The following is a 26,707-nucleotide window of genomic DNA, read 5'->3' as shown; positions in this document are numbered from 1 at the left end:
TTGTTTTTTTTTTTTTAATTTAAATTTTTTTAATTGGAGGCTAATTACTTTACAATATTGTATTGGTTTTGCCATACATCAACATGAATCCATCACGGGTGTACACGTGTTCCCCATCCTGAACCCCCCTCCCACCTGCCTCCCCTTACCATCCCTCTGGGTCATCCCAGTGCACCAGCACCAAGCATCCTGTATCCTGCATCAAACCTAGACTGGCGATTCGTTTCTTATATGATATTATACATGTTTCAATGCCATTCTCCCAAATCATCCCACCCTCTCCCTCTCCCACAGAGTCCAAAAGACTATTTTTTCTACTGTTCATAAACGGTTCATTGATTCAATATACCAGTGTTTATTAAACCACTCTCCTGTTGATTGGCGTAAGAATTTATAAACACTGCTGGCAAGAACTTTCTTAATATGCCTCCAGGTACATCTTGCAAGAGTTTCCTTAAAGTAGTTACCTAGGAGTGGAATTTCTGGGTCACAGGATGGGCGCATGTCCAACCTTACTAATACCAAAGTGCCAATTTATGTCATTCCACCGGTATATAAGAGACCCCCTCTGCTCCAGGTCCTTGCCAGTATTTATCATCATTAGACTTCTTAATTAGTGCATATTTGGAGCATGTGTTGTGTATATTTTTAATGAGAAGTAATGATTTTAATGAACATCTTTAAAGAGAACAGTCTATAATTTGTTGTTAGGATTATTTCATTGTTTTGACGTTGCTTTCACCTTACTCACCCTCACCACCACCCTCTTCCTTTTATCCGGAATTGAGCACCAGACTGAACTGCATAGAATCATTTGTCCTATAGTGCCAGTTTGAATTATGAGTTTTAAAACAGTTGTCTAGAGACTTCCCTGGTGATCCAGTGGATTAAGACTCTGGGCTTCCACTGCAGGAGGCACAGGTTTGATCCCTGGTTGGGGAACTAGATTCTGCATGCCCTGTGGAGAGGCAAAAAAATCTAATTCAAATTTAACTCAATGGATATGTTCCTAAAATATTAACAATATTATTTAAAAAAAAAACCAGTTGTCTAAAAGTGTCCGTTTCACTTGAGTCTGTCAAGGACATATTTGTGGTCTATTATTTTGACATTAATTAAATCTGCAGACTATTTGAAAAACCTAATCTTTCTTCTTCTTCTTCTTCTTCTTCTTCTTCTTCTTCTTCTTCTTCTTCTTCTAGAATGTAAAAAAATCATCTAAGAGCCCAGAACCCAGGCAGTTTACTCCTGAGAAATTCTTTGGAATTTTTAATAAATCCATCGATGCCTTCAAGGACTTGGAGATAGTGGCTTCTAAAATGAGTGAATGTGTGATTTCCTCAACATCAAGTCCTGAAAAAGGTAAGACATACAAGCATTCCTAATATAAATGTAAGGAGCAAGACTGAATCATATGTGTAGGTAAGAATCTACCTCTGACTCAAATATATATGTAGCTAGAACAAGACGTGTGTGTGTATGTCTAATATAAAAGCAAATATCAGTGGCATGAAAAAAAAAACAATACAGTTATATACTTGTTGGTGTTCAAGCCCAAACAACACTTAACCATCTTCAAAGTACAGAATTGCACATGAGGAAATGATGTATGAGATAGTCACTCATTTTCACCTGATATTTATTAGTAATATACAATTATATTCTTCTTCACTTTCAGTCTTCTTAATGTCCCCTTCTCAAATCTTTTCCCTAGGGGTCTAACTCTGAGGTATGAATTCTCATCTGCACCACTTAACCCTGTATTGAAACTTCCTCCCCACTATCATCCCTATGGATGTGAAATTTTAATTTACTTATTTTGAAAAAGTGACCAATTTCCAGCTATTTGCATTATTTACATTTATTAGCACGTGTAGGCAGTGAATCTTTGTTCTGTAAGGTGACTTTGGTGAATTTCTTAATAAAAATAGAATAGGAGGACCCAGTATAAAATAAATAGTATCTGAATAATCAAGATTTGGGAAGCAGGCCTGGAAAAGTACTCTAATATTGCACTTCACCTTTTGAGGAGTCTTTAATTTATGTTAATCCCCATGCAACACTGACGCATTATTGCTTTCTATTTAGATTCCAGAGTCAGTGTCACAAAACCATTTATGTTACCCCCTGTTGCAGCCAGCTCCCTTAGGAATGACAGCAGTAGCAGTAATAGTAAGTACATATATCTGACTTAATGCATGCATGGCTCCAATTAGCTTCTGTTAGGAGTATTGCATGAGCTTTAAAGGAAATTTCTACAGTCATTACTATTAATTCTGTTCTCTTACTATTCTTCCTGTTATGATTTTCCTGAGAATTAAATAATTAGGTTTGCGCAATTGGATTTCCCTAAAGCTGGAGATAATGTTTAATTGGGGTAATAAATTTTCTGCTAAGATAGTTTTCAATAAGGCATGAAATTACTTTTAGATGATTTAAGCTTTTTTCATTGTTGACTTGAAATATATTTTGCATGGAATTTGCTTGACAAAAAATAGAATTTTAAAATGGAAAATACAGGTGCTGGCTGTGTAAAATTCCAAGGATATCTTTTGTTTTGTTGTATATAACACTATTTATTACTGTATGTTTAGAAATTTGATGTTTTTTTAAATTTTACTATAAAATTATATGTTGGGGGACAATATGCTTCTTTCTCTGAAATTTCTATCCTTGTTCGAGAAGAACAATCCAGTTTCCTGGAAGTCAAATGTCCTTTTTTCTTTCAAATGTAATCCCGTGGACAGAGGAGCCTGGAGAGCTACAGTCCATGGGGTCGCAAGAGTCGGGCACAGCTGACAGACTAAACTTACCTACCTAGGCAAAAGTCACTATAAGGGTCATGGATTTACTAAATATTCTGACTCTCTAGTCTCATGGATGCTGTAGGAGGAAAAAATTCATCCTGTGATCTTAGCTGACAAGATCATCTCTTAAAAGTTAGTAATGGGACACTCTCGTATATTCAAGAGCATCAAAGACCTATCTATAAAAAAGAGTAATCAATTTAATACAAATCCACAATAGCAATGCTTCAATTCAGAAATTGAAAACCTCTAAAATCAATCTGTTTTGGACATTTGCCACCAAAGTGAAGTCACTCAGGTGTGTCAGATTCTTTGCAACCCCGTGGACTGTAGCCTACCAGGCGCGCCTCCCTCCATGGGATTCTCCAGGCAAGAGTACTGGAGTGGGTTGCCATTTCTTTCTCCAGGAGATCTTCCTGACCCAGGGATCGAACCCCGGTCTCCCGTATTGCGGGCAGACGCTCTAACCTCTGCGCCACCTGACCTGACTTGTGATGAGGCTATTTGTAATCTTTACCCTCTAAAAGTGGGTATGTCTTTCACTAAGGCATGCCTTTCACTAAGAAATATTGATATGTTTGACTATAGGGTGCTACTCATACCTCATTGAGGATATTATATAATATACAATATTTATAGGACAGAACTATCTAAGATCTAAAATTCTGAATACCCATTGGATTTGAAAAATTTGAAGATACTATATATGTTAAGGTCTTTCTTACTAAGAATTTTATTAATCCTTTCAAAGAAGCAGTTTTTGGCTTTTAAAATTCTGTTAGTACTTCATTGGATTATAATCTTACCTTTCATAATTTCCCTACATCTGCCTTGGGTTTATTTGTTTAACTTTTTCTAACTTCTTAAGTTCTCAAGGTAGAAAAATTAGATCATTGGCTCTAAACCATTGTTCTAAAATAAGCACTTTAAGGTATAAATGTCCTTATAAGCAGCTTTAGGTGAATTCCACATATTTTGATATATTGTGTTCCTATTATCATTTCTTTAAAAATAATTTTCCTTATGATTTCTTTTGTTCATGGGAATATAAAAGTGGGTTGTTTGTTATCTAAAACTATGTGATTTTTCTACATGTCTTATTAATGGTTTCTAAATTAACTCCATCATTGTCAGAGAACATACAGTGTAGTCTTGTGAAATTTATTGAGATTTTGTGAATATTAAAGTTTCAGGTATAGCATCCTGAAATTTGATACAAGTGGTTGATAAAGTTCAGATCTTCTGTCCTTAGTACATTTTTTGTCAAATTTGTAATTGTTTACTGAGAGGAGAGCATTAAAAATCTTTCCTTTTGATTGTGGATTTTGTTATTTCTTGTTTTGGTATGGTTTTTGCTTCACCTACTTAGCAGCTCTATTACTAAGTACTTATCTATTTTATTATTGTTATATCTTTCCTGATTAATTGACATTTACATCTTACTGAAATATTCCTTATTAACTGCTAGAGCTCTTGTCTTGAAGCATATTTTGTTTGACATTGGTAGAGCCAGCCTTTCTTATATTTACTGTTTTCATATATACTGTTTTTCTTCTTGTCTTTATTTTGAAAGTGTATCTCTGATAGGATGCAGTTGGGCCCTGCTATTTTATCTAGTCCCTTATTTTCATTAATTAGGCTGTTTCATCCATTTTGTATTTAATACAGTTATCAGTATATTTAAAGATGTCACTCCATTGTCTTCCTGCTTCTATTGTTTCTGACAAAAAGGCAGCCAGCATTTATATGATGTTTTCCCTTATATGTACTGAGTCATTTTCCCCCTCTGCCGTTCAAAATTTACTTCTGTTTTAGGAGTTTAAATAAGATGCGTTTAGGAGTGGTTTTCTTGTTTGTCAAGCTTCTTGGATATGTAAGTTTAAGAATCACACATACGTACAATCACACACATAATCCACATATATTATTGATGAAATCAGTCTCACAGATCATGGACGTTTTGTTCATTTTTTTCCAACCTCCCTTTAATCTTCAAGATGAATGATTTCAACCTATTTTCAAGTTCCCTGACTTTTCTGTCATCTGCTAAATTTTTTCTTCCAGTAAGTTTTCCTTTTTCCATTAATTTTTTTTATTAAGACTTTATTTTTAGAGCAGTTTAAGGTTTACAGCAAAATTGAGGGGCATAGACAGAGGTTTTCTGCATACTCCCTGCCGTACATGCATAGCCTCTCTCATTATCAGCATCCTCCACTAGAGTGGTGCATTTGTTCAGTGGAGGAATCTTCATGGACACCTCATATCACCCAAAGTCCACAGTTTACATAGGGCTCACTCTTGGTGCTATCCATTCTATGGGTTTGAATCCAGTGCATTTTTTTCATTTCTAAATTTGTGCTTTGTGTTCTAGAATCATTTGATTCTTTTTATATTCTATATTTTTCTGCTGAGATTTTCCATCTGCATATTCATTTGACAATATTTTCTATTTTGGCTCTTGGATATAGTTACAATAGCTTCTCTAAAGTACTTGTTTTCAAATTTCAATATGTAGGCCATCCCAGCATGGTTTCTATTAACAGATTTTTTTTTCTTCCTGATTGTGGGTCACATCTTCCTTTAGATGGCTAGTAATTTTTGACCATATGCTGGATATTATCGGTATTACGTTGAATATCTGGATTTTGTAGCATTCCTTCAGTGACTGTTTTGTTCTGATAGGCAGTTAGTTCAGTTCTTTTAAGCTCTCTTAGAGGGTGGAGGGAGAGTAGCGTTATTTCTAAGGCATGAGGTCACTGAGCTATTTCTTGAATGCCTAGAAAATCTCTCCATTCTTGCTTGTCAGAACTTCTTTGTCTCTGAATTGACTGCTAGGGCCTTTGTTTAAGTCATAGCTTCTCGGACACTGTTTATTGCCAGCTTTTGTAAAGTTTCTCACTGTGCATGTACAGCTTATTATTCAACCAATGATTGAGTCTCCTCCAGACACTTATAGCCCTTCTTTTCTACATAGTTCCTCTCCCCAAAATAACCCTGCCTTACAAACCTCACAAACAGCCCTGCCTCCAGCCAAGGCAGCAGCCCTAAGCTTCATTCTCTGATTTCCTATCGCAGTGAGACTACTAAGTCAATAGTTGTCACCCAGCCAGCAAATCGGGACAGTTGTGGGGCTTATCTCTTGCATTTTCCCTCTCCCAGGGATTACACTCTCGCATTGCCTTTCGGCCAAGGTCTGAAAGTAGTTGCCTAGTATAATTTGTTTAGTATGATAAGTACTTAGGTTGGGAAGGTTAAATTGCTATCATCAGGGTTGAATGCAAAATCTTTTCTACTTACAAGAGAACTGAATATAAACACCTGTTCGGTCCTATACCTTTGAGACTTTTGGTAGTTTCAAATGGCAATGTGAATGACCAGACTTGTGTTTTGTTTCCCTTTTTCTCCCTTTCTTCTTTTTTTTGTAAAAAAAAAAAAAAAAAAAAAGGTGGCTTTTGCATGATCAGCAGCTTTTGGCCAGGTGTTCTCACTCATGAAAATGGCACTTAGATGCCCATGGATAGAACTAGGTATTATGGAGTGTACAGTCTCATAAGAGAAGCAGACACAAATAAAAATATTCATATTTTGTTATTTATAGTATATTTAACAGAAGTATGTAAATGTCTTTAGTTGTAACATAAGGAAAGTAAGGCGTTTTGGGGAGTACGGTCAGGGAAATTTGAAGAAACCATGCTGTTTTCAGGGATAAGACCCCAAATGTTGAGGACCATGGCATATGATGGAGCAGCCCAGAGATGTAAGTGCCCTCTCTGTAGCTTATAAGGGAGAATCATGGGTAAGGTAACAGTGTAAAAGTTATCCAAAGGGAGTTGTGCTTTCAAAGTAATGGTAATATTCTTTGTACCAAGCTAAAGTGTGTTTTAAAAATGTTTAAGTTTGCGATCCTTACAGACAGTATATTTAAATGATAGAGAGAAGATCCTTACTTTGACATTACCTTACACATCTTCTAGAAAGACCACTGCCCAGCTCTAGCCCTTGCTTGGCTAGCTGTGTGATCTTGGGCAAGTGTTTTAATTGCTCTGGACTCCTCAATCAAATGGAGGTTGATAATCTTTCCAAGTTTTCTATGAGTTTTAAATGAGTTAGCGCATGTGTACTTAGCACCATGCCTGATGTATAGTACATGTTCATGAAGAATTATTAGAACAATTAGAGGAGCTAGGCTGGGTCAGTAAGTGGTGAGCCTGTGGTGAGCTCTGAATCAAGGGAGAGTACTGAGTTGCATGTTTTCTAAGGACCGAGAAGAGAGACTTATTCCTGGGCATGGTGCCCATAAGCAGACTCACTCTACAAAGAAATTCAGCAGAACTGTAGCACAGGTTTTTGTGGTCTGTGTTTGTACAGATGTCTGGCATTATTAGTCAAACCACACAAGTCAGTTCCCACCGATTTTGAACACCGGACAGTTTTCATAATAATGAGAACAGCTAATAAGAACTCAGGAATTCAGGATTACTCAAATCCTGTCCAGATGAGCTTCCCCACCCCCATAAACTTAGAGGCATTTTTATATAAAAGCAACACTTTGGACCCAATAGCCTTCATTTATGCTTCCCAGGTGGCACTAGTGGAAAAGAATGCCCCTTCCAATGCAGGAGACAGACAGTTTCGATCCCTGGGTTGGGAAAGTCCCCCTGGAGTAGGAAATGGCAATCCACTCTAGTATTCTTGCCTGGAGAATTCCATGGACAGAGGAGCCTGGTGGGCTACAGTCCATGGGGTCGCAAGGGTCAGACACAATTGAAGTTACTTAGCACACGTGCACACCCTTCATTTGGCTCTTGAGGCACATAATTCAGTTCTCATTGACCCCTGATGGATAGCAGCTGTAGCAAGTATTGGGACTCATGCCTTGGAGGTGTAAGCAAAGCCTTTTCTAATAAAGTAGATTTTCTCTCCTGGAAGAGGGATGGCAGGATCACTGAAGAGAACCCAAGGCCTAGCTGTGAAGCCATTTACATTGAGAGAAGAAATGAGGAAGTGACACGTGTAGGTGAAGTCAGCTCCTGTGGATCTGACCACCTCCTATCTCCTTTTCTGTCTCATACAGGAGGATGGGTGCTAGGTGTGAGTCAAATTCCAGAACTTTATTCAAGGCCAGAGTCCTAGGGGTAGGACTTTGGTTAACGAGTCACAGTGTTCTGGGAGAGAGGTGTACTCCCTTTAGTCTCTCCTCCAGCTTGGCTTTGTTTGCAGCACCTCCCCTGGGGGCTGTCCTCCTAGCTGAGGAAGATTTAGAGTGGGGAATCCCAGAGCACCTCACTCTGTATTAAGTTCCTTCGGCTTACGGCTGGTGGGTGTGGTCTTTCCTCTGGTCTGAGTAATAACAATTCAAGATTTGGCCTTTGGATAGAACAGGAAGAGCAGATGTCTAGCTGCCTTGACTCTGGGGCATCTGGCTGCTCAAGCATAGGTAACGGAGTTCTCCGTAGCACCATCCCCACTAGTTTTCCACTGGAGTCTGGGGACAAAATATTCATAGCTTCCTTTGTTCTCTATGTCTGGATGTGTCACTTGGCCAAATCATGATCACATGCCAGCAATCAAAATAGACAGTGTGGGCCATAGTAGGTTGCCATCAATGGGAATTCGAACATGTCACTGGAATACAAACGCAAATACCCAAATTATTATTTACCGATAGTGATATAAACATTTCTAAAATGGTCAGAACTGCCTGTAACTCCAAACACATTTCCTCATAGAAATCACTTTTATACATAGTAGCAAAATCCCAGACAAGCACATGTAATCTTATATAACCCTTAAAATGGTTGTATTATTGTAATAATAGTGTTACTTCAATTATGCCAAATCCCATTTTATAACTCAGGCTTATTTTGGTGATAGAATTCATGTTGAGCTTTAAGATGCCTAAGACATATTTCCCATGGGGTTGGCCAAAATATCTGTCAGTCTGGTCTTAGGAAGTGATTCAGAGTTACATGAATGGAAGAGTCCACTTCTTCACTCAATCTCCTTTCAGTATAAGGGGCACTGTGACTCACTATGTTTCCTCTATGCTGCCCAAACACACACCCAAACTTTCTATTATGAGAACCTCTTTGGAAACCTAAGAATCATAGAATTAATGAGTTTCCTGTTCAAGTTTACAAATGGTAGGGAAATGGGCAATTCCTATTCTCACTACAGTAGACAAGATTTGTTTCTTGCCTCTCGGGTTAAGTCTGTGAGTTAACTTTTCCCTCTTAAATGCTGATACACATACAGTGGTTTGATTCTTTTAGATCATGTACTTTAAGTATTTAATATTAAATAGGTGACTATAGGCTGACACAGTAACCCAAGTATCATTGCAAAATGTCATAGCCCAAATCAGTCACTTTTACTTAACTGGCTTACATTTTGATCATATGATGGCTGAAAGTATATAATTTATAAATGTATTACATCTTCCAAAGAAAACTGAAAGCTTAACTCTTACGAGTTGACACACACATGTCCATGTTCTCAAACAAGGAAGTTGTTTCTTGTAAGGAGACAGAGAGGAAGAATCTGTCAAAATGTTAAGTTTTGTGGTGGGAGCAAGAGTCCCTTAGAGGAGTTTTGTTGTTTAATTCCTGAATCATTCTGCTTCTCAGTGAAGATCAAAGCAGGATGCAGGGAGGTGTCCCAGGTTGATTTCCTGTGCAGGCTCTCTCTCTCACTTAGTTATATGGGGAGACACTGGTGTTTCCAGCCATTCTCCCCTGTTGAGTCACCTCTGGCTTTCTAACATAGAAAGCCTGAAAAACTGAACCCTTTAGTCCATATCACAATGCAAAGCACTGCTCGGTATCCAGCAAATGCCAACTGACGATGCAATGAAGAGACACCCCAATTCTAAGCTTGAGGTCCCTGAAAATACCCTAAGCATAATGTGCAGGTATTAACTTAAAATTTGAGGCAGGCCAGACATAGCTTGATGCATCGAGACCTTGACTGGGATGCAGAATGTCATCTTTAACCTTTCTTGGCAAGAGGTGATGTGTAAAAAAGTGAAAAGATATTAGAAGATAAAGGCATAGAAGATGGATTTGCTTGATTAGACAAATCATTTTCAGGCAGATGTTATCTGCATTCCATATGGGTCCACATTAACCAAGTCAGACAGCGTTCTATCTGTGGGGTTTCTTTTTCACCTTATATCTTTCAGAAACGACATGAACTTGTATTGAAAGTGGAAAAATCAGTATGTTAAATACTTTAAACAGATGATAGGTCCAGAGTATATTTCGGAAACAGTTGGGAACAACCACAGCATTAAGAGCAAAACCTCTGGCATGGGTATGGGTATGTGGTGTTCACCACTGTACTGTTTAAATTACAGGGAAGGCCTCAAATTCCATTGAAGATTCCAGCCTACAATGGGCAGCCGTAGCATTGCCAGCATTCTTTTCTCTTGTGATCGGGTTTGCTTTTGGGGCGTTATACTGGAAGGTAAGTGCTGTTATTCCCCCTTTAGTCAAAAACTTTACATGTTTATTTGCTCATACTACATTACATAAATGATTAACAAACTGCCCTTTTCTAAGAAAGGATCCTACCAAGAAAACAATAAGACAGGCTATGTCTTAACTTACAGCCTCCACAGAATATAAACCTTAGAAAGGTTCCCCCGTCCCTCCTTAGTTTTGAAGACCACTCCTCTAACTGAGAATGCATACTTAAGAAAATGAAAACTGGTTTATTAGTCTGAACTAAATATAAAAGGGAGTAAATATATGATGTGCTTAAAATTAGCTAGAAATGCCATTTGTATGATGTGCTATTTTGGATTTCTACTCTTACGTTCTCTTCTCATTGAAACCTGTCTGAAATTTTTAAATGTGCTAAATGATTGCAAGTCAGCTTTTTGAAATGTCTTTTTAATTTGATTACTATTTAAGTCTTTCAGTTTCTTTACTACTCTTTCATCTCCAACATCCTAAAACTTTTGAGTGATAATACCATGCATTTTTCATAATTTCTTACTGCAAAAGTATTTTCATAGGCTGCCTGTGGATGAAAACATAAAAGTGGAGACTATTTACCTCTTAAATAGGACATGATAATTTTACAATACATATCATTGTTCTTTTCCCAGAAGAAACAACCAAATCTTACAAGAACAGTTGAAAACAGACAGATTAATGAAGAGGATAATGAAATAAGGTATTTCATGTGACTAAATATGTTCATCGATAAGGTTGACCTCGCCACTTTGCATGCCATGCCTGTGCTCAAAACATCTTTTAAGAAGTGTTTCACCCTCATGATGGCAGCTCCTAACCAATGTCTTCCAACTTTTAGCTCCATTTCTGATCTCCCATTGTCTCTTCAGTCCCACATCTCCACTTACCTGTGAAATACCTTCACAGAATTGGCTTCCTGACCCTTCTTAGGGTATGCTCTCTCTTTTTCTATAAGCAGCAGAATCTTGCTCATCGTGTTCCTGGTCATGGAGCTCGGGAGGCACGTTTACCCTCCTCTTTTACATACTGTAACTGAGACATGCCCAGCTCCTTCTTTAGTGGCAATCATTATTTTCATCTTGTCTGAGTTGCTGCCACAGAACCTTCCTTGGCCCTTCTAACTTCCACCTTTGTCTCCTTCTGTAAACCCCATTCTTGACATCACTTCCTAGTCAAGATATTTTCAGTGCTTTTCTCTCTCACACTTCATCTATTAGACCTCACGCTGGCTTTTGGAGCCTTTAACTTATCTCAACTTACTCAGTATTTTTTAAAGTCAGATACAAAATTTAAGATACCTTCCACTTATGATGGGATTCCCTGGTAGCTCAGATGGTAAAGTGTCTGCCTGCAATGTGGGAGACCCAGGTTCGATCCCCGGGTCGGAAAGATCCCCTGGAGAAGGAAATGGCAACGCACTCCAGTACTCTTGCCTAGAAAATCCCATGGATGGAGGAGCCTGGTGGGCTACAGTCCATGGGGTCACAAAGAGTCGGACACGACTGAGCGACTTCACTCACTCCGCTTATGATACTTGACTTCTGATCACTATTTTACCACATACTGCTCAGGACCAATACTTTGACTTTACATTCAGGTTTTTCCATTTGGCATGTTATTTTCTCTTATATCATGTTGTATGTGTACACATTCACATATTAAGCACATACAAGCATTTTCTGTATATGTATCATATGCTTAGAGAATTTTTTTACTATTTGAGGAGACTGTGTTGAAGTCCTCCCTGTAGTAATGTTACAAAATTAAACTTCCCACCCAATTTTGCAAGCTTTTTGCTCCTGTATTTATAGAAAAATAAAAGCTGCCCTTTACAATGCCCAGATAATGGTATACTTCAGAATCTGTCTTAAAGCAAATAAGCATGTTTCTTGGTTTTCAGTATGTTGCAAGAGAAAGAGAGAGAGTTTCAAGAAGTGTAACTGTGGCTTCTATCAACACTGTTACTTTCGTACATTGGTAAGTTTTCAGAATTCAAGCTAAAAGATATAACAGGAACCACACAGCATCCTAGATGCCAGAATTTATTGTCTTCTATCAAGCTGATATCAGTATGTCAGCTGAAACTGTTACATTGAGTTGTGCATTCTCAAATTTTGAAAGGCAAGCAGTGTTATTCCAGATTAGTGGATTCATCTTGTAGATGAATTATACAGAACATTAACAGTTGAGTGATTCCGTTCTTTTTTTTTTTTTTGCTACACCATACGGCTTGTGGGATATTAGGTCGCTAACCAGAGGTTGAACCCACATCCTCAGCAGTGAAGGTGCAGAGTCCTAACCACTGGACTGCCAGGGAATTCCTGAGTGCTTCTTATTTTTGAGGCCAAAAATAAACGAGAGATAGAGCAAAGTAGGATTAAAATAAAATAGAAGAAGAATAAATAAAACCAATTTCAATTAGGTGTGATTACTATAACATGATAGGAAAAGTATCTCATTTGTTAAATGCTCAATCAAGTGAAAACCAAAAACATTTCCCTGCTATTTTAAGGAAAAGGAGTAAAGGTCAAAATCCCTTATAGTTAGGAGAGGGAAAGTGTCAAGGTAAGGTGCCACCTGCCACATGACTGGTCCTCATTGTGCCTCATCACAGTCCAGAACCCCAGATGCACTGAATACAAGCCAGGGATAGATGCCTGAGGTTGGTGGTTGTGTGGGTCTGTGGAGGCCTCGGGGAGAAGGGAGACCAGGAGAACACGACCAGAGGGCGCTGTTTTTTACATCTCCTCTCCCTTCTCCTGTCTTAGCTTCCAAAAAAGAAGTTGCAGATATGGTGCAGGCAGCACCCTGAACGGCACTAACCTGACCCAGCATCATGCATGCTCTTTCCCATTTTACTGCCGCCAACTGGCTATTAATTCTGTTCTGCCCATGAACTCTGATGTATTCCAGTGGGGTATGAGTGTTCTTTCATTTTTCTAAACCTTCCTTTCTTCCCCGGCACCCCCTCGTGGTTGGAGGATCATTTATCTGCCCAGATTTTTACAGACACGGTCTCTGGAGAGCTTCGCCCTTTTCTTTCATGTCATTGTCCTTCCAGCTCGCCCTTCTGTCCCAGATTCAGAGATTTCTCTCTACAGTGAGTCTTCTGCAGGGAAACTGGGTCACAGAGTCTCTTGTCTCCTCCAGGAACTCGCTTTTGATCAAAACGCCACTTTTTAGCAACCCAAAATAACTTCATATAATAATAGTAATTATGTCACATATGCCTCTCACACTTTAACCCTGCCATTACGCAGACTTCATTTTTACCTTGAATCATGCCCTTGATCACCATGTCTGGGGCATGAATAGCACCCTCTCTTTTTTCTCCTCCCATCCTAGCCCTCTCTAGACTCATGTTTCCTATCAAATACTGTAAAGGAACACTTGATTTTCTTTATTTTCAGGCACAGTATTCCCTAAGCTGAAATCAGTGTTATTTCTAAAAACTTAACTTTTCTGCCCTTGAATCCCAGTACAAACCTACTGCTTCTTCCCTATCTGCCGTTTCAGTTCCCTTAAGCCAGACATCCTCCAAGCACACGTTAAGTGGTTAATTGAACCTTCAAGGTTCAAGTAGTGTCCTCTGTGGTTTGCTTTTGGATGGCCTGTCCTCTGTGGTTTGCTTTTGGATGGCCTGTCCTCTGTGGTTTGCTTTTGGATGGCCTCACTGGGGTCCTGTTTTGGCACGCAGGTCATGTGGTGTTTAACTGTGGTACTTATCCTGTGACATTTGGAGAATGGATTTTGATGGAAAAGCCCAGGGAACTGACCTAAGAGGGGAAAAAAAAAAAAAAAGATGGCATTTTAAATGCTGTAGTCAAGCAACTAACACATGTCTACCAGTCAGGGGGCATACAAGGACAGGAACCAAGGCTGTCTGGTTCTTGCTGTATCTCCTCACGAGCACCTCACTTGTTGCCTAAGCATTGTAGGTGTTCAGTCAATGTCTATTGAATGAGTGACTTGAGGCGATAAACAAACCCTAAATGAAAAGTTTACTAAGTGGTAAGGAATATAGTTCTTATGAAATGAACTTTTTTTTTTTTTTTAATGTTTTGGTGATGATTTTTTTTTTTTTTTTTACTTTATTTTACTTTACAATACTGTATTGGTTTTGCCATACACTGACATGAATCCACCACGGGTGTACATGCGTTCCCAAACATGAATCCCCCTCCCCATAACATCTCTCTGGGTCATCCCCATGCACCAGCCCCAAGCATGCTGTATCCTGCATCAGACATAGACTGGCAATTCATTTCTTACATGATAGTATACATGTTTCAATGCCATTCTCCCAAATCATCCCACCCTCTCCCTCTCCCTCTGAGTCCAAAAGTCCGCTCTACACATCTGTTTCTCTTTTGCTGTCTTGCATACAGGGTCATCATTGCCATCTTTCTAAATTCCATATATATGTGTTAGTATACTGTATTGGTGTTTTTCTTTCTGGCTTACTTCACTCTGTATAATCGGCTCCAGTTTCATCCACCTCATTAGAACTGATTCAAATGTATTCTTTTTAACGGCTGAGTAATACTCCAGTGTGTATATGTACCACAGCTTTCTTATCCATTCATCTGTTGATGGACATCTAGGTTGTTTCCATGTCCTGGCTATTATAAACAGTGCTGCGATGAACACTGGGGTACATGTATCTCTTTCAATTCTGGTTTCCTCGATGTGTATGCCCAGAAATGGGATTGCTGGGTCATAAGGCATTTCTATTTGCAATTTTTAAGGAATCTCCACACTGTTCTCCATAGTGGCTGTACTAGTTTGCATTCCCACCAACAGTGTAGGAGGGTTCTCTTTTCTCCATACCCTTTCCAGCATTTATTGCTTGCGGACTTTTGGATTGCAGACATTCTGACTGGTGTGAAGTGGTACCTCATTGTGGTTTTGATTGACCTTTTCAAAAAGGTTTTTTGTTTTACAAGACGAGTATATTTTAGAGATCTGCTGTACAACATAATGTTTAGAGTTTTTAAAAAAGCTATATTGTGTATTTAAAAAGGTGTTCAGAGGGTGGATCTTGTGTTGTGTTCTTACTGCAGTAAAGTAAGATGAACAATCTTTTAAAAAGTGCAGTAAGGTTTATTTTCTCTCTTATGTGTATGTTTAAGTTGCTGATTTTGGTCAGGACAGCAAAGTGTATACAGCAAGAAGAAAGGTCATATAGAGAACGGCTAACTTATTTTCTTAGAATCTGAAATATTACTCATATAATTAAATAAATGAAAATGAAGCAGGTTAAAGAAGCCCCAGATTGTTTAGAAATAAACTCATCGCATAATAATTGAGGAGTTGGTGCGAAATAGATGACCTTACTCATCATCATCTTGGCAAAGCTCTCTCAAGGCTCAGGTCAGAAACCATCCCCTCTGAAAAGCTGACTTTCCAAATGAAAGTAATCTCTATGATTTCCCAGGTGGCTCGGTGGTAAAGAAATCCACCTGCCAATGTAGTAGACACAGGAGTTGCGGGTTCAATCCCTGGGTCAGGAAGATCCTCTGGAGGAGGAAATGACAGCGTACTCCAGTATTCTTGCCTGGCAAATTTCATGGACTAAGAAGCCTGGCAGGCTACAGTCCTTGGGGTTGCAAAAAGTGGGACCTGACTGAGCATGCACACACAATTATATTTCATATTACATTTCATACCATACTAATAAATTAGGAAAGCATCACTTTTACTTACATACACTTTTTGTGTCCTCTTATAAACCATAAGCTCTGAGAGGACAGGACTCATTTCTGAATTTCTTTATGGAATCCCACTGAACTATATAGTTTATACTTTGCACATATAAGTGATGATAACTGTATCTGTTGAATAAAGGGAGATGAATGACTACATCAAAGAATTGCAATAATGTGAGAATAAATTTTATGTAGTAAAAATAGATGTGTGTAGGTAGAAGTAAATAATTCAAATGTTGAGGGAAAGATAGCAGCTCATTATCATGAATCTGCAAACCCCAAAGTCAAAATGTGAATGTACCATTTGTGACCATTTATTGAGAAAACTTTGTTCTCTGTAGCAATAGAGGTTAAAACCTGCAAAGAAATTTGAATATAATTTGGGGAAAGGGATGTGGTGGAGGGAGAATAGGCTGTGGCATGGTAGGAGAGGAAGTCTTCCAAGAAATAAGAATAACCATAGTAAAAAGTATCAAAATAGAAATGAAATGTGAAGTTGTAATTATATATTTTAAAAATTGGATATAGTTTGTATTATACACATTTTCTTGGTTAACAAAAGAAGGGAAAATATAAGGAATGACTTAGGTTTGAGGCAAAAATTTCTCCCTGAACTAAAACAAATTAAACCAGGACAAATATTGGAACGCTAGAATTGAAAACATATGGAATAGTTAGATTTCCAACCTATAACTGGAAAATGAGGAGGAGGGTTTGATATTTTAAATACAGGGAAGGGAAGTAGATAATGAACCAGAAACAAAAAGAAATTGCCTCTAGGAGAAAATATACTAAAGCTGTGATTATTTGACATCAAATGTGAAATTATCTCTGAAAAGTTAAAAATGTATTTAGTCAACTAGCTGATGACAAGTATTCGTATGTGACATCCCAGAATTTTTCATTTATTAGGTTGCCTGTACCACAGTTCAGGAGAGAAAAATAGAGTAGATCATAGAACATATTCCTCTTCATTCTAACCACAAATATGATACCAACAAGCTCTAGTATAGCAAAACTTACTATAACCTAGTTCAGTCCTCAGATTGCTTATGGCCTACAGAAGGAGATAAGACATATGTATAAATACTCTATTTTTTAAAACACCAAAGGAGGTGTTGGTTAAAAATCAATAGAAGGAGCTGACAGAGAAATGCAGTAAAGAATCAAAGGCCAAACCATTGCATATGGTTGTCAAGGATGTACCCTCAACATAACTATAGATAATGAGTGGTATGGACAGCATCCCTTAGAATCGCTCCACCCACATACAGTTGTATTAGAACTGACTCATTGGAAAAGACCCTGATGCTGGGAAAGATGGAAGGCAGGAGGAGAAGGGGACGACAGAGAATGAGATGGTTGGATGGCATCACTGCCTCGATGGACATGAGCAAGCTCCTGGAGTTGGACAGGGAAGCCTGGTGTGGTGCAGCCCATCAGGTTGCAAAGAGTCAGACATGACTAAGCGACTGAACTGAACTGATACGATTGTCTTATTTAACAGGGGAGAGAAAGCACTAGGAGAAAAGCTTCATTGTGTAGGTGATGGAGGTGGCATTTTATTGAGCTAGGTCTTGAATGATTGGTAAAATTTTACTGGCAGTAGGGAAGGTGCTGCAAATGGCATAAGCTAAATCAGAAGACCAAGAGTTTATACAGCTGGAGGTCACACATAGAGGGTTTAAATGCCAAGAAAGGATGGACATCAGTGTGAAAGAGGGTCTGAATTCCAATATACAGGGCTTACACACTATTGAGTCACGTAAGGAGTTGTTGGAGGGTTTAGAAAAAATGTGAGTAATACAATCAAACCAGAGGTTTAGGAAAGTAATCAGATGTTGATGTGGCCGGATGGATGGGAGTGGTGAACTAGAGTCAGGAAGTCCACTGAGGAGTGCATTTTCAAAACAGATATGAGAGGATGACAACCTGAGCTAGGCTCACAGCCATGGAAATAGGAAAGAGTAGGCCATTTTGGAGACACAGCAGTAAAAGAACGAAGTCCTAGTTCCTGATGGGATGTAAGGCTTGATAGTACAGCACTCAGGGATGCATGTGCTCAGTAGAGTCTGATTCTTTGCGGCCCTGTGGACTGTAGTCTGCCAGGCCCCTCTGCCCATGAAATTTTCCAGGCAAGAATACTGGAGTAGAGTGCCATTTCCTTCTTCAGAGGATCTTCCTGACCCAGTAATCAAACCCACATCTCCTGCATTGGCACGTGGATTTCTGATGATTTAGAGCCTATAAGATCAACCAGATGTCAGCGCCATTAGAAAAAAATGGGAGGAGGAGATGTTAGTAATTATTAACCAGTGACCAAATATGTTGCACTGGAACTTCAGTGAACAGTCAGGGATGGAAATAGTAGATTTGGGATTGGGAAGTCATCTACAAAGAATTTTAATTGAGACCTTAGGGGAAGGACTGCATAATCATGGCAAAAGCCCAGTTTGATTGGGGTGAAACAGCATAAGTCTGTAGACACTCAGATAGTAGACTTATCCCAGCATAGTAAGTGGAGAAAGTAATTTATAATTAGGCTGGTGGAGAGATTTATAAAAGAAACACAACTTGGAAGTTTCCAGTGGATCTGAGCTAAGACAGAAGAAGGGAGATCCTAGAATTGGAATAGGGATGAGGGCAAGTTATGTGGAGACATTTAATGTATAGGACTCAGGATTGGTTGGTTACCAAAGGGCCAGATCTGTGTCTCTTTACCACGTATTTCCTAAGAATTTCTAGAGCTTTGAAGGTTTGGTTTGGGAGCTTGCTCTCTGCTGATGCATTGTGATGCAGAGGATTAGAAGGAATTAGCCTTAGGTTCAAACCTTGAGCTGCACCCTAATAAACTGTAGGTTACTGGGTAAGTCAGTTGTTTTTGACCCCAGGTTTTTCAAATATAACTGAAAGGATAATAACGTTCACCCTGTTTATTTCATGAGGTTGTTGTAAGAATCCAGGGTATCATTATTAAAATAGTAGTTTTGTTCTATAGGAAACCAGCTGTTGGCTTTTAAATTTTTTTTTTTTTTTTTGCTAAATGATCCAAAGGCAAAGTCAGAAGACTTTCTGACTTGTTTCTCTCTTGTTTCTCTCTGCTTAAGTTTAGAATTTCAAATTCTTCATAGCTTTCAAAAAAAAATGTATTTTTTTGCCTTTTGTTAGTTCCTTCTGCTTTTCTAACCAAGCTTTATTTTTTAAACTTGGTAATTTGTATTTCTGAAATTTTCTCTTAATGTCTATTAATTTTTCCTTCAGGATTTAATTCTGCTTTCCTAAATATAATTTCCCTATTTTTCAGAGTTTGGTAGATTGTCACATAATACAGTTTTTAGTATATTATTACATTTTATATATTTATATTTTTAGTAAATTACATTTAGGGAATATACAAAATATATTACATTTAGAGATTATATACATCTAGTATATTACTGGAAAAAACACTGTACTTCTTACCACTCATACACTAATACAGTTTTTAATATAGCCTGTGTATTGATCTCAAACATTTTAAAACAAGTGACCTCTGATTCTTTGGATTGATAAATAAGGACAAAAATAGGTAAAGAGTAGGGGGCTTCTCTGGTGGCTCAGATGATAAATAATCCACCTACAAGGCAGGAGACTCAGGTTCCATCCCTGGGTCAGGAAGATCCCCTGGAGAAGGGAATGGCAACCCACTCCAGTATTCTTGCCTGGAGAATCCCATGAACAGAGGAGCCTGGTGGGCTACACTCCATGGGAGTCATCCATAGTCAGACACAACAGAATGACTAACACTGTAACTTCTCACAGGGAAGACACTAAATGCAAAATACACATTTATTTAGGGGTTGTGACTAAAGATAAAATATAAATGCTGCCTATAATAAAAAAAAAAAAAGATAAGGAAGTACAAACACTTCAGTTGAAAGTTGAAAAATCTGGGACTTCCCTGGTGGCACAGCAGATAAGAATCCACCTGCCAGTACAGTTTCAATATCTGGTCCAGGAAGATTCCATACGCTATGGAGCAACTAAGCCCGAGTGCCACAACTCCTGAGCCCATGTGCCTAGAGCCTGTGCTGCTCAACAAAAGAAATCACCGCAATGAGAAGCCCTCCCCCTGCCATGAAGACTAGCCCCCACTCACCACAACCAGAGAAAGCACTGTAAGACCCGGCACAACCAGAAATAAAGCAATTAATTAAAATAATAATAAAAAGTTGAAAAATCTGAAAGCTGAGTCCGCAGCTCAGCAGTTTAACCCCAGCACTGAAAAACTAGAACAGAGTCTGGCTTTCATGATTCAACAAGTACAATAAGCTGCTCTGAGGCCAAATGAACTTCCCCAGAGGCTTTGTCAGGATGTGGTGACAGGATTTCTTTGTTTCTTTTTTGGCTCACAGTATTGGCGATCTTGCTGCTGTTCTTTTCTTGGTTGGTAGACGTGATTGCTAGAACCTGGGTAGGCAGTCAAGACACTGGTGCTTCTCAGTGGCTGGGAGGCTGCCATTTGTGGGATCCCTGATGTATTTCATGCCACTCCACTTCTCCACTCTGACACCACCACTGTCCCTCATACCTCACTGCCTGTCTACAACCTTTTCATAGCCTTGTTAGAGAAATTCACGGCTACACAGATTGATAACTCTCATCACAAACAGAGATGATCTGTGGTGTGCCTGGGAATATGAAAGCCACAGGGCATTCATTCATCCACTCCATGTTCAAGACGTATTTATCAAATATAAGTGGGGCTTCCCTTGTAGCTCAGTGGTAAAGAATCTGCCTACCAATACAAGAGATGCCAGAGACATGGGTTCAATCCCTGGATCTGGAAAATCCTCTGGAGGAGGAAATGGCAACCCACTCCAGTGTTCTTGCCTGGAAAATTCCATGGACAGAGGAGCCTGGTCCTCATACAGTCCATGGGGTCGCCAAGAGTCGGGCATGACTGAGCACGCACAAACAGACCACCCCAGCACTATCCAAGAGTAGAGCATTCCTGTGAAACCTTTCTTAAACCAAAATGGCTTAAAGCAAAGAAGCAATCATCTTAGGACACATCTTACTAACAGGATGCACAAAATAAATTGAGGTGAAGCACAGACGCTTATAGATACAGTTCAAAGATACAGTAGCTTTCTGCTGAGATTCTAAGTGTAGTTCTAGGGAAAGAACTTGGTGGGAGTGACAGTCTTACTGATGGGGGTGCACACTTACTGATAGGCTTATTGCAAAACAAACCCTGAATGCTATGTCACTTTTTGCCTTTTTTCACAGAAGCAAAAATCCTCTTGAGATTTCTATCGTGTGTTGAAAACAGGTATTAATGTAGGTCTTTTGTAAAAGCAAAGTAGTGTAAAGGGAACTTGGAAAAAGCAGGGGATAACTGTATGGATTTTGTAGCAGGCACTGTAGTTGTTGGAATACAGCAGTGAAAAAGATCAACAGAGCTCCATGTACTCAGAGGGCTTACATTCTAATGGGAAGACATACTACGTAAAAAGATCATTTCAGATTTTGTAAAATGTTACTAGAGAGATCACAGAGTGATCGCTAATAGCTAGGAAAATATTTGTCAAGTTACTTTAGGCATACATTGTAAATCTAGTACTCATTCTGTAGGCACATGAATTTAGCTGCTGAGAATGAAAAGAAGGCAAAAAGCAGATATGCTATATAATTTCTCTCTTTTCCTTTCTTCTCTAGGCGGGTAACAGTTCATGTTTGCTTCATAAATGAAGCAGCTTTAAACAAATTCCTATTCTGTCTGGAGTGACAGACCGCATCTTTATCTGTTCTTGCTACCCATGACTCTCTATGGATGATTGAGAAATTGGAACAAAGTGTTTTACTGTGAAACTGGCACTGAATTAATCATCTATAAAGAAGAACTTGTATGGAGCGGGACTCTATTTTAAGGACCTACAGGGAGTTGTGGTCTCAATTAGAACTTGCAAACTGATATTGGGAGAGAAAGCACGTGTCCCAGATTGCACATACAATTTTGCATGCCTCCAGAAGCATCTAACTGCTGAAAAACCACATAGCTTTATTTTACAGTGACAACCTGCAGTTCATAGTTATCTTGGTCTGCAAATAGATTTCAGCCTGGATAGTGGGGGGTGGGGGTCATCATTTGTAACAAAGGGATCTAGAAAATGTTCAAAAAACAAAAACTCAGTAGCATCATCCACTGTTCATTTAGAAAGCAGTGGACACAGTGTGGGAGTAGGTTCAGGTCTGCCTCATAGCTGCTGATCAGTGAGGGATGTGGGTCTGAACTTGGGTCTCTTCCTGACATAGAAGGTGCTCACATGTATCCCACGAGACAAATGGACAAAGTTGGCTGGCTCTATCCATACAAGCTAGCCAGTACTGAATGACAACATGATGCCTTTGCTGAGAAGAGCTAGAGAGTGTCACATGAAGAAGCTGTGGACACTGATCAGCAGAACCATCTGCCGAGGAGGACATCTGGCACCCCTAGTGAAGCTGGCCTTTGCCCTTGACCACTCTAGAGTGTATAAATTGTGCTTGCAAAATATATTCAAAATGTTTATATTCTAAAACTATTACAGAGTTATGTAAAGGGACTTAGGAGGAATCACTGAATGTATGGAGGCCCCATTTTCAATTTCTGCTGTGGGAGAGAGGAAAAATAAGTTATGATATTTAGTATCTAAGATTAGAAAACCACACTCACATGCTGATAATGGGTGTTGAAAATTAGATGACTTGGCTTTTACAAGAATGCAGGAAATCAGGTAACTTTAGTTATTTATACTATAATCACCATTATCTGTTTAAAGGATCCATTTATTTAAAATCAGGCACTCTATATTCATTAAGGTTTATGAGTTAAAAAAAAAAAGAGAGCTTTATGTAGTTATGCATGTCAGTTTGCTATTAAAATATGCAATAGCATTTTTGTCATATTGAGTGAATTTGGCAGGAATTCCCAAGATGGACATTGTGTTTTTAAACCAGAATTTGTAAAGACATTAAGTGAATTTCCCTTGCCAATTTTCTTTTTTTATATCAAAGGAACATCTGACTAAGGTCAAAGAATGATTTCTTATGGTTTATTTTTATGAAGAGTCTTTCAATGTGTCATGAACATAAAGAAATCCAAAGCCTTCCTTCTAACTTCATCCTTGTACAACATTATTGCCATATCCTACCACCATCTGATGACCTTCAATATAGTGACACAGAAAGGCATGAAAAACTACTACCTTTTATTTGACTTTGCTAGTCCAAGAATTTCTAGTAGAGTTGGATTTTAGCTTACATTCAATGCTAATTAGAATACAACTCCAGTAAGTGGCCTTTGCTCTTTTTTATACCAAAGAGCTCAGATGATCTCTATGACCCCTGTCTTCTCTAAAGTGCTGTGGTTCCTCAAATGCTAGTCATTTCTCTAAGATACAACCCAGGTGCTTTAGGAAGCTGCATGAATTTATTTAGGCCCTCAAATATCCCATGATACAACTATGATATGTATAATAAAAGAGATCAAATTAATGGCTGTAAGGACCTGTCTCAGTGTGTGATACTGTTTTGAATAGACATAGATTAACATGAGTATGTGTAAGTCACGTATAGATTTGAGAAGATTGAAACTTCTCAATCTAATTAATAGTTCATTTCAGCAATGGTTTCGATTTTCGTAGGTATGTGAAAATGCTGCTTAATGAGCTTCAAGAGTACAATAAATGTATTTTTGTTCTCAAAACTGGTAGCTGGGTTTTTAACACTCAAGGACATGGTCCTAAATCAATAGAGTTAAGTAAACAAATTCAGCAGGTTATGAAATCTGGCATGGTAGGGTGAGGGGAAACGTATTCTGCCTAATTAAATGTATTAGTTCATTGACAGTTGTATGGATACCAATTTTTAAAACACTAAAATTCAATAAAACACACGAACAATAGAAAAATGCTGAACATTACTTTGGATGGTAGTTGCTTGGGAATTAACTGTCCTATCTGCTTGGAGATTAATATATATAGCTTTGCTTTATTTTATCCAGTATGTGTTCTGAATAGCCTTCATAAATCATGGAAAACTCACAACTGACATCTTAAACAGTGAAATCACCCTATAAATTGGTGCCATGTATCTTATAGTCTTCTTTTGTAATGTTTTAAAATTGTCTTTTAAAATAATTTCAGAAGTCTTCAGATTCTCAATTATACTAAAAGCTTTGTACCTCTTTGGCAGAACCCAGATCTATAGAGAAACTGGCTCTGTGAAAAATGATGCCTGCCCAGTGATATCGAAATGTTGCTGGATTTTGTATTGTAATCTGTTGTGCTTACCACACTGCCACTTTTAAATGAGTCAGAGACGTTGATTTTTTCAACACTTTAATAGACCAATACCCTCTTTAAAAAGGACTAAGTATGTGAAAATGTCAATTTATGATAAAGTATGTTCACAATGAAATATGTGCTTTTAGTAAGCATTAAAGTACTTTGGAGAAACTTTGTGGCATATTTTGATATTCTAATTCAAATGAAATTTTAAATTAATAGAAAAATCCATTCAGAATTCATAGATAGTTCTTCATGTTTTTCTGCAGCTAGTTTCTGGTTTCAAAATGTAACTCCAGTATGGGGCTTTGAGCCATTGCCTACCTTTTCTGACTTAACTAAAAAATATATTTTTCAAAGACATAGTGGGATGGATGTTAGGAAAAATTGTCAGGAGCTTCCACTTTGCTCTTAACCTGTATTGATAAATCACTGCCCTTCTTTGGATCTCAATTTTTTATTTATCTATGTGGTGAAGTCAGGTCATACCACAGCTGTGAGAGAAACCTACTGATATGTGAATGACAAAGATGATAGATAAAATAAAGCTGAAGCTATCACATACAAAATATCCAACTATGATCTCTGTGAATAAGCAATTTGAACATAAAAAGCTATGGCTGTTCTTGTTTGTAATGTAAATATGGTCCATTCTTAAAGTGAAATTCAGTCTACTGTAGGTTGAATTGGATAACCATTTACACAAGAGATGGCTTTTTCCTTTGCTTAAATAAACATTTTTGGATTACCTCTGAAGAATGAAAACCAAGAGTATATTTTATCCAGGAAAAGATACTATGAGATGTGTGTAGCATTTGGAAGTGCACCAAATTAAGCATTTAAATCTCTCATTTTCTTAAAAGCTAAGGGCAGAAAATGTAAGATGCTCATAAAGTTTTTAAGTGCCAAAAGATACTTTAGAATCCATTTGGAGATGGGTAAAGCATAAATTAAATTTTAAAATTGGAAAGTGGGATAAGAATTTTAAAGAAAGCCAGCTTGTTTTGAAACAGTATTATTTTGAAATTGGAATTAAAATACAAACATTCAGATTGAAATTCCAACCACTTAATTTGTGCTGTTTATAATGTTGCTGGAAATGCCCTTTGTGAAGATAAAATAATGGCACTTTCATTTCCTAACAAGGTATTGTTTTAGAAATAATCCATATTATAATGGATATTCATGATCCTAAAAATGTTTCCTAAGCATTGTAAATTTATTTATAAGTGCCATCTACAATTACATCTTAATTATATTGTTTTTTAAATAACATTGTTTAAACTAAAAACCATAGTATTTTCAGTTACTTAATTTCTGAGCTGTGACTCAATAAAAGTTTCCAATCAAAATATCCTATTCTCCTATATTCTAAGGATTAATGTGTGATTATAGTGTCCACTTGCCACTGTGTTGTTTTTTTTTTAATAAATCAATGGACTTAAAGTATTCAGACATTTAGATGGATGTATAGATATATTGCTAGTTCAGTCATAGATTGGAGTTTGCATATTGTAATGTAAATGTCTTTCAACACTATTCTATAGTTTTATTATGACTGAAGTTTAATTAAATAAAAAAAGTTGTAAAATGTGATGTGTATGTGTATGTACTGTAAGTGTACTTTTTAAAATAGGTATATGTCCTGACCCTTTTTTATACAGGTTTGAATTTGAAATTACATTATATATACATATACTTTATTGTTCTAAATAAAGAATTTTATGCACTCAAAGTTATCCTGTGATTTGCTATCTTAAGTTTGTCACACATGTTCATAATGATAATTATGATAATTGAGCATTTACGCTAATCTCAACTTTTTTCTATGGAAACATCAATCTGGATTTTGCTGTGATATGCACACAAGGAGATAAGAAATCAGTTTATTCCACAAAATAATGCCATTTGCAGCAACATGGATAGATCTAGAGATTGTCATACTGAGTGAAGTCAGAGCAAGAGAAATATCACATGACATCCCTTTTATGTGGAATCCAAAAAGAAATGATACAAACTAACTTACAAAACAGAAAGAGACCCACAGACTTAGAGAAGGAACTTACAGTTGCCAGTGGGGAAGGGAGAGTTAAGAAGTTTGGAATCAACATGTGCACACGGCTATATTTAAAATGGATAACCAAAAAGGATCTGCTGTATAGCACAGGGTACTCTGCTCAATGTTATGTGGCAGCCTGGATGGGAGGACAGTTTGGGGAAGAATGGATACAGGTGTAGGTGTGGCTGAGCCGCTCTGCTTTGCAGCTGAAACTATCACAACATTATCAACTGCCTGTACTCCAATACAAAATAAAAAAGCTTAAAAATAACTAATAAGAACCTACTGTATAGCACAGAGAACTCTATTCAGTACTCGGTAGTGACCTATATGGGGATGGAGTCTA

The 26,707-nt window shown here is 37.9% G+C and overlaps 1 protein-coding gene across 6 annotated transcripts in view; it reads left to right on the top strand.

The window, feature by feature from the left end:
• KITLG (KIT ligand) overlaps positions 1-26,037 on the top strand; it is a 106,803-nt gene extending 80,766 nt beyond the window's left edge. The window contains exons 5-10 of one of the 6 annotated variants that reach the window (XM_012159722.5): positions 1,203-1,362; positions 2,089-2,172; positions 10,162-10,271; positions 10,918-10,985; positions 12,186-12,262; positions 21,694-21,740. In XM_012159722.5, the coding sequence (XP_012015112.2) occupies positions 1,203-1,362; positions 2,089-2,172; positions 10,162-10,271; positions 10,918-10,985; positions 12,186-12,225 (462 nt within the window). In that variant the 3' untranslated portion in view covers positions 12,226-12,262; positions 21,694-21,740. 6 annotated transcript variants of the gene reach the window in all.
• Positions 26,038-26,707: the final 670 nt, after the last annotated feature.

The sequence above is a fragment of the Ovis aries genome, chromosome 3, assembly GCF_016772045.2.
Source record: "Ovis aries strain OAR_USU_Benz2616 breed Rambouillet chromosome 3, ARS-UI_Ramb_v3.0, whole genome shotgun sequence".
NCBI classification, from domain to species: domain Eukaryota; kingdom Metazoa; phylum Chordata; class Mammalia; order Artiodactyla; family Bovidae; genus Ovis; species Ovis aries.
The sequence above is the reverse complement of the archived record's forward strand: the minus strand, read 5'-3'. Positions and strand labels throughout refer to the sequence as shown.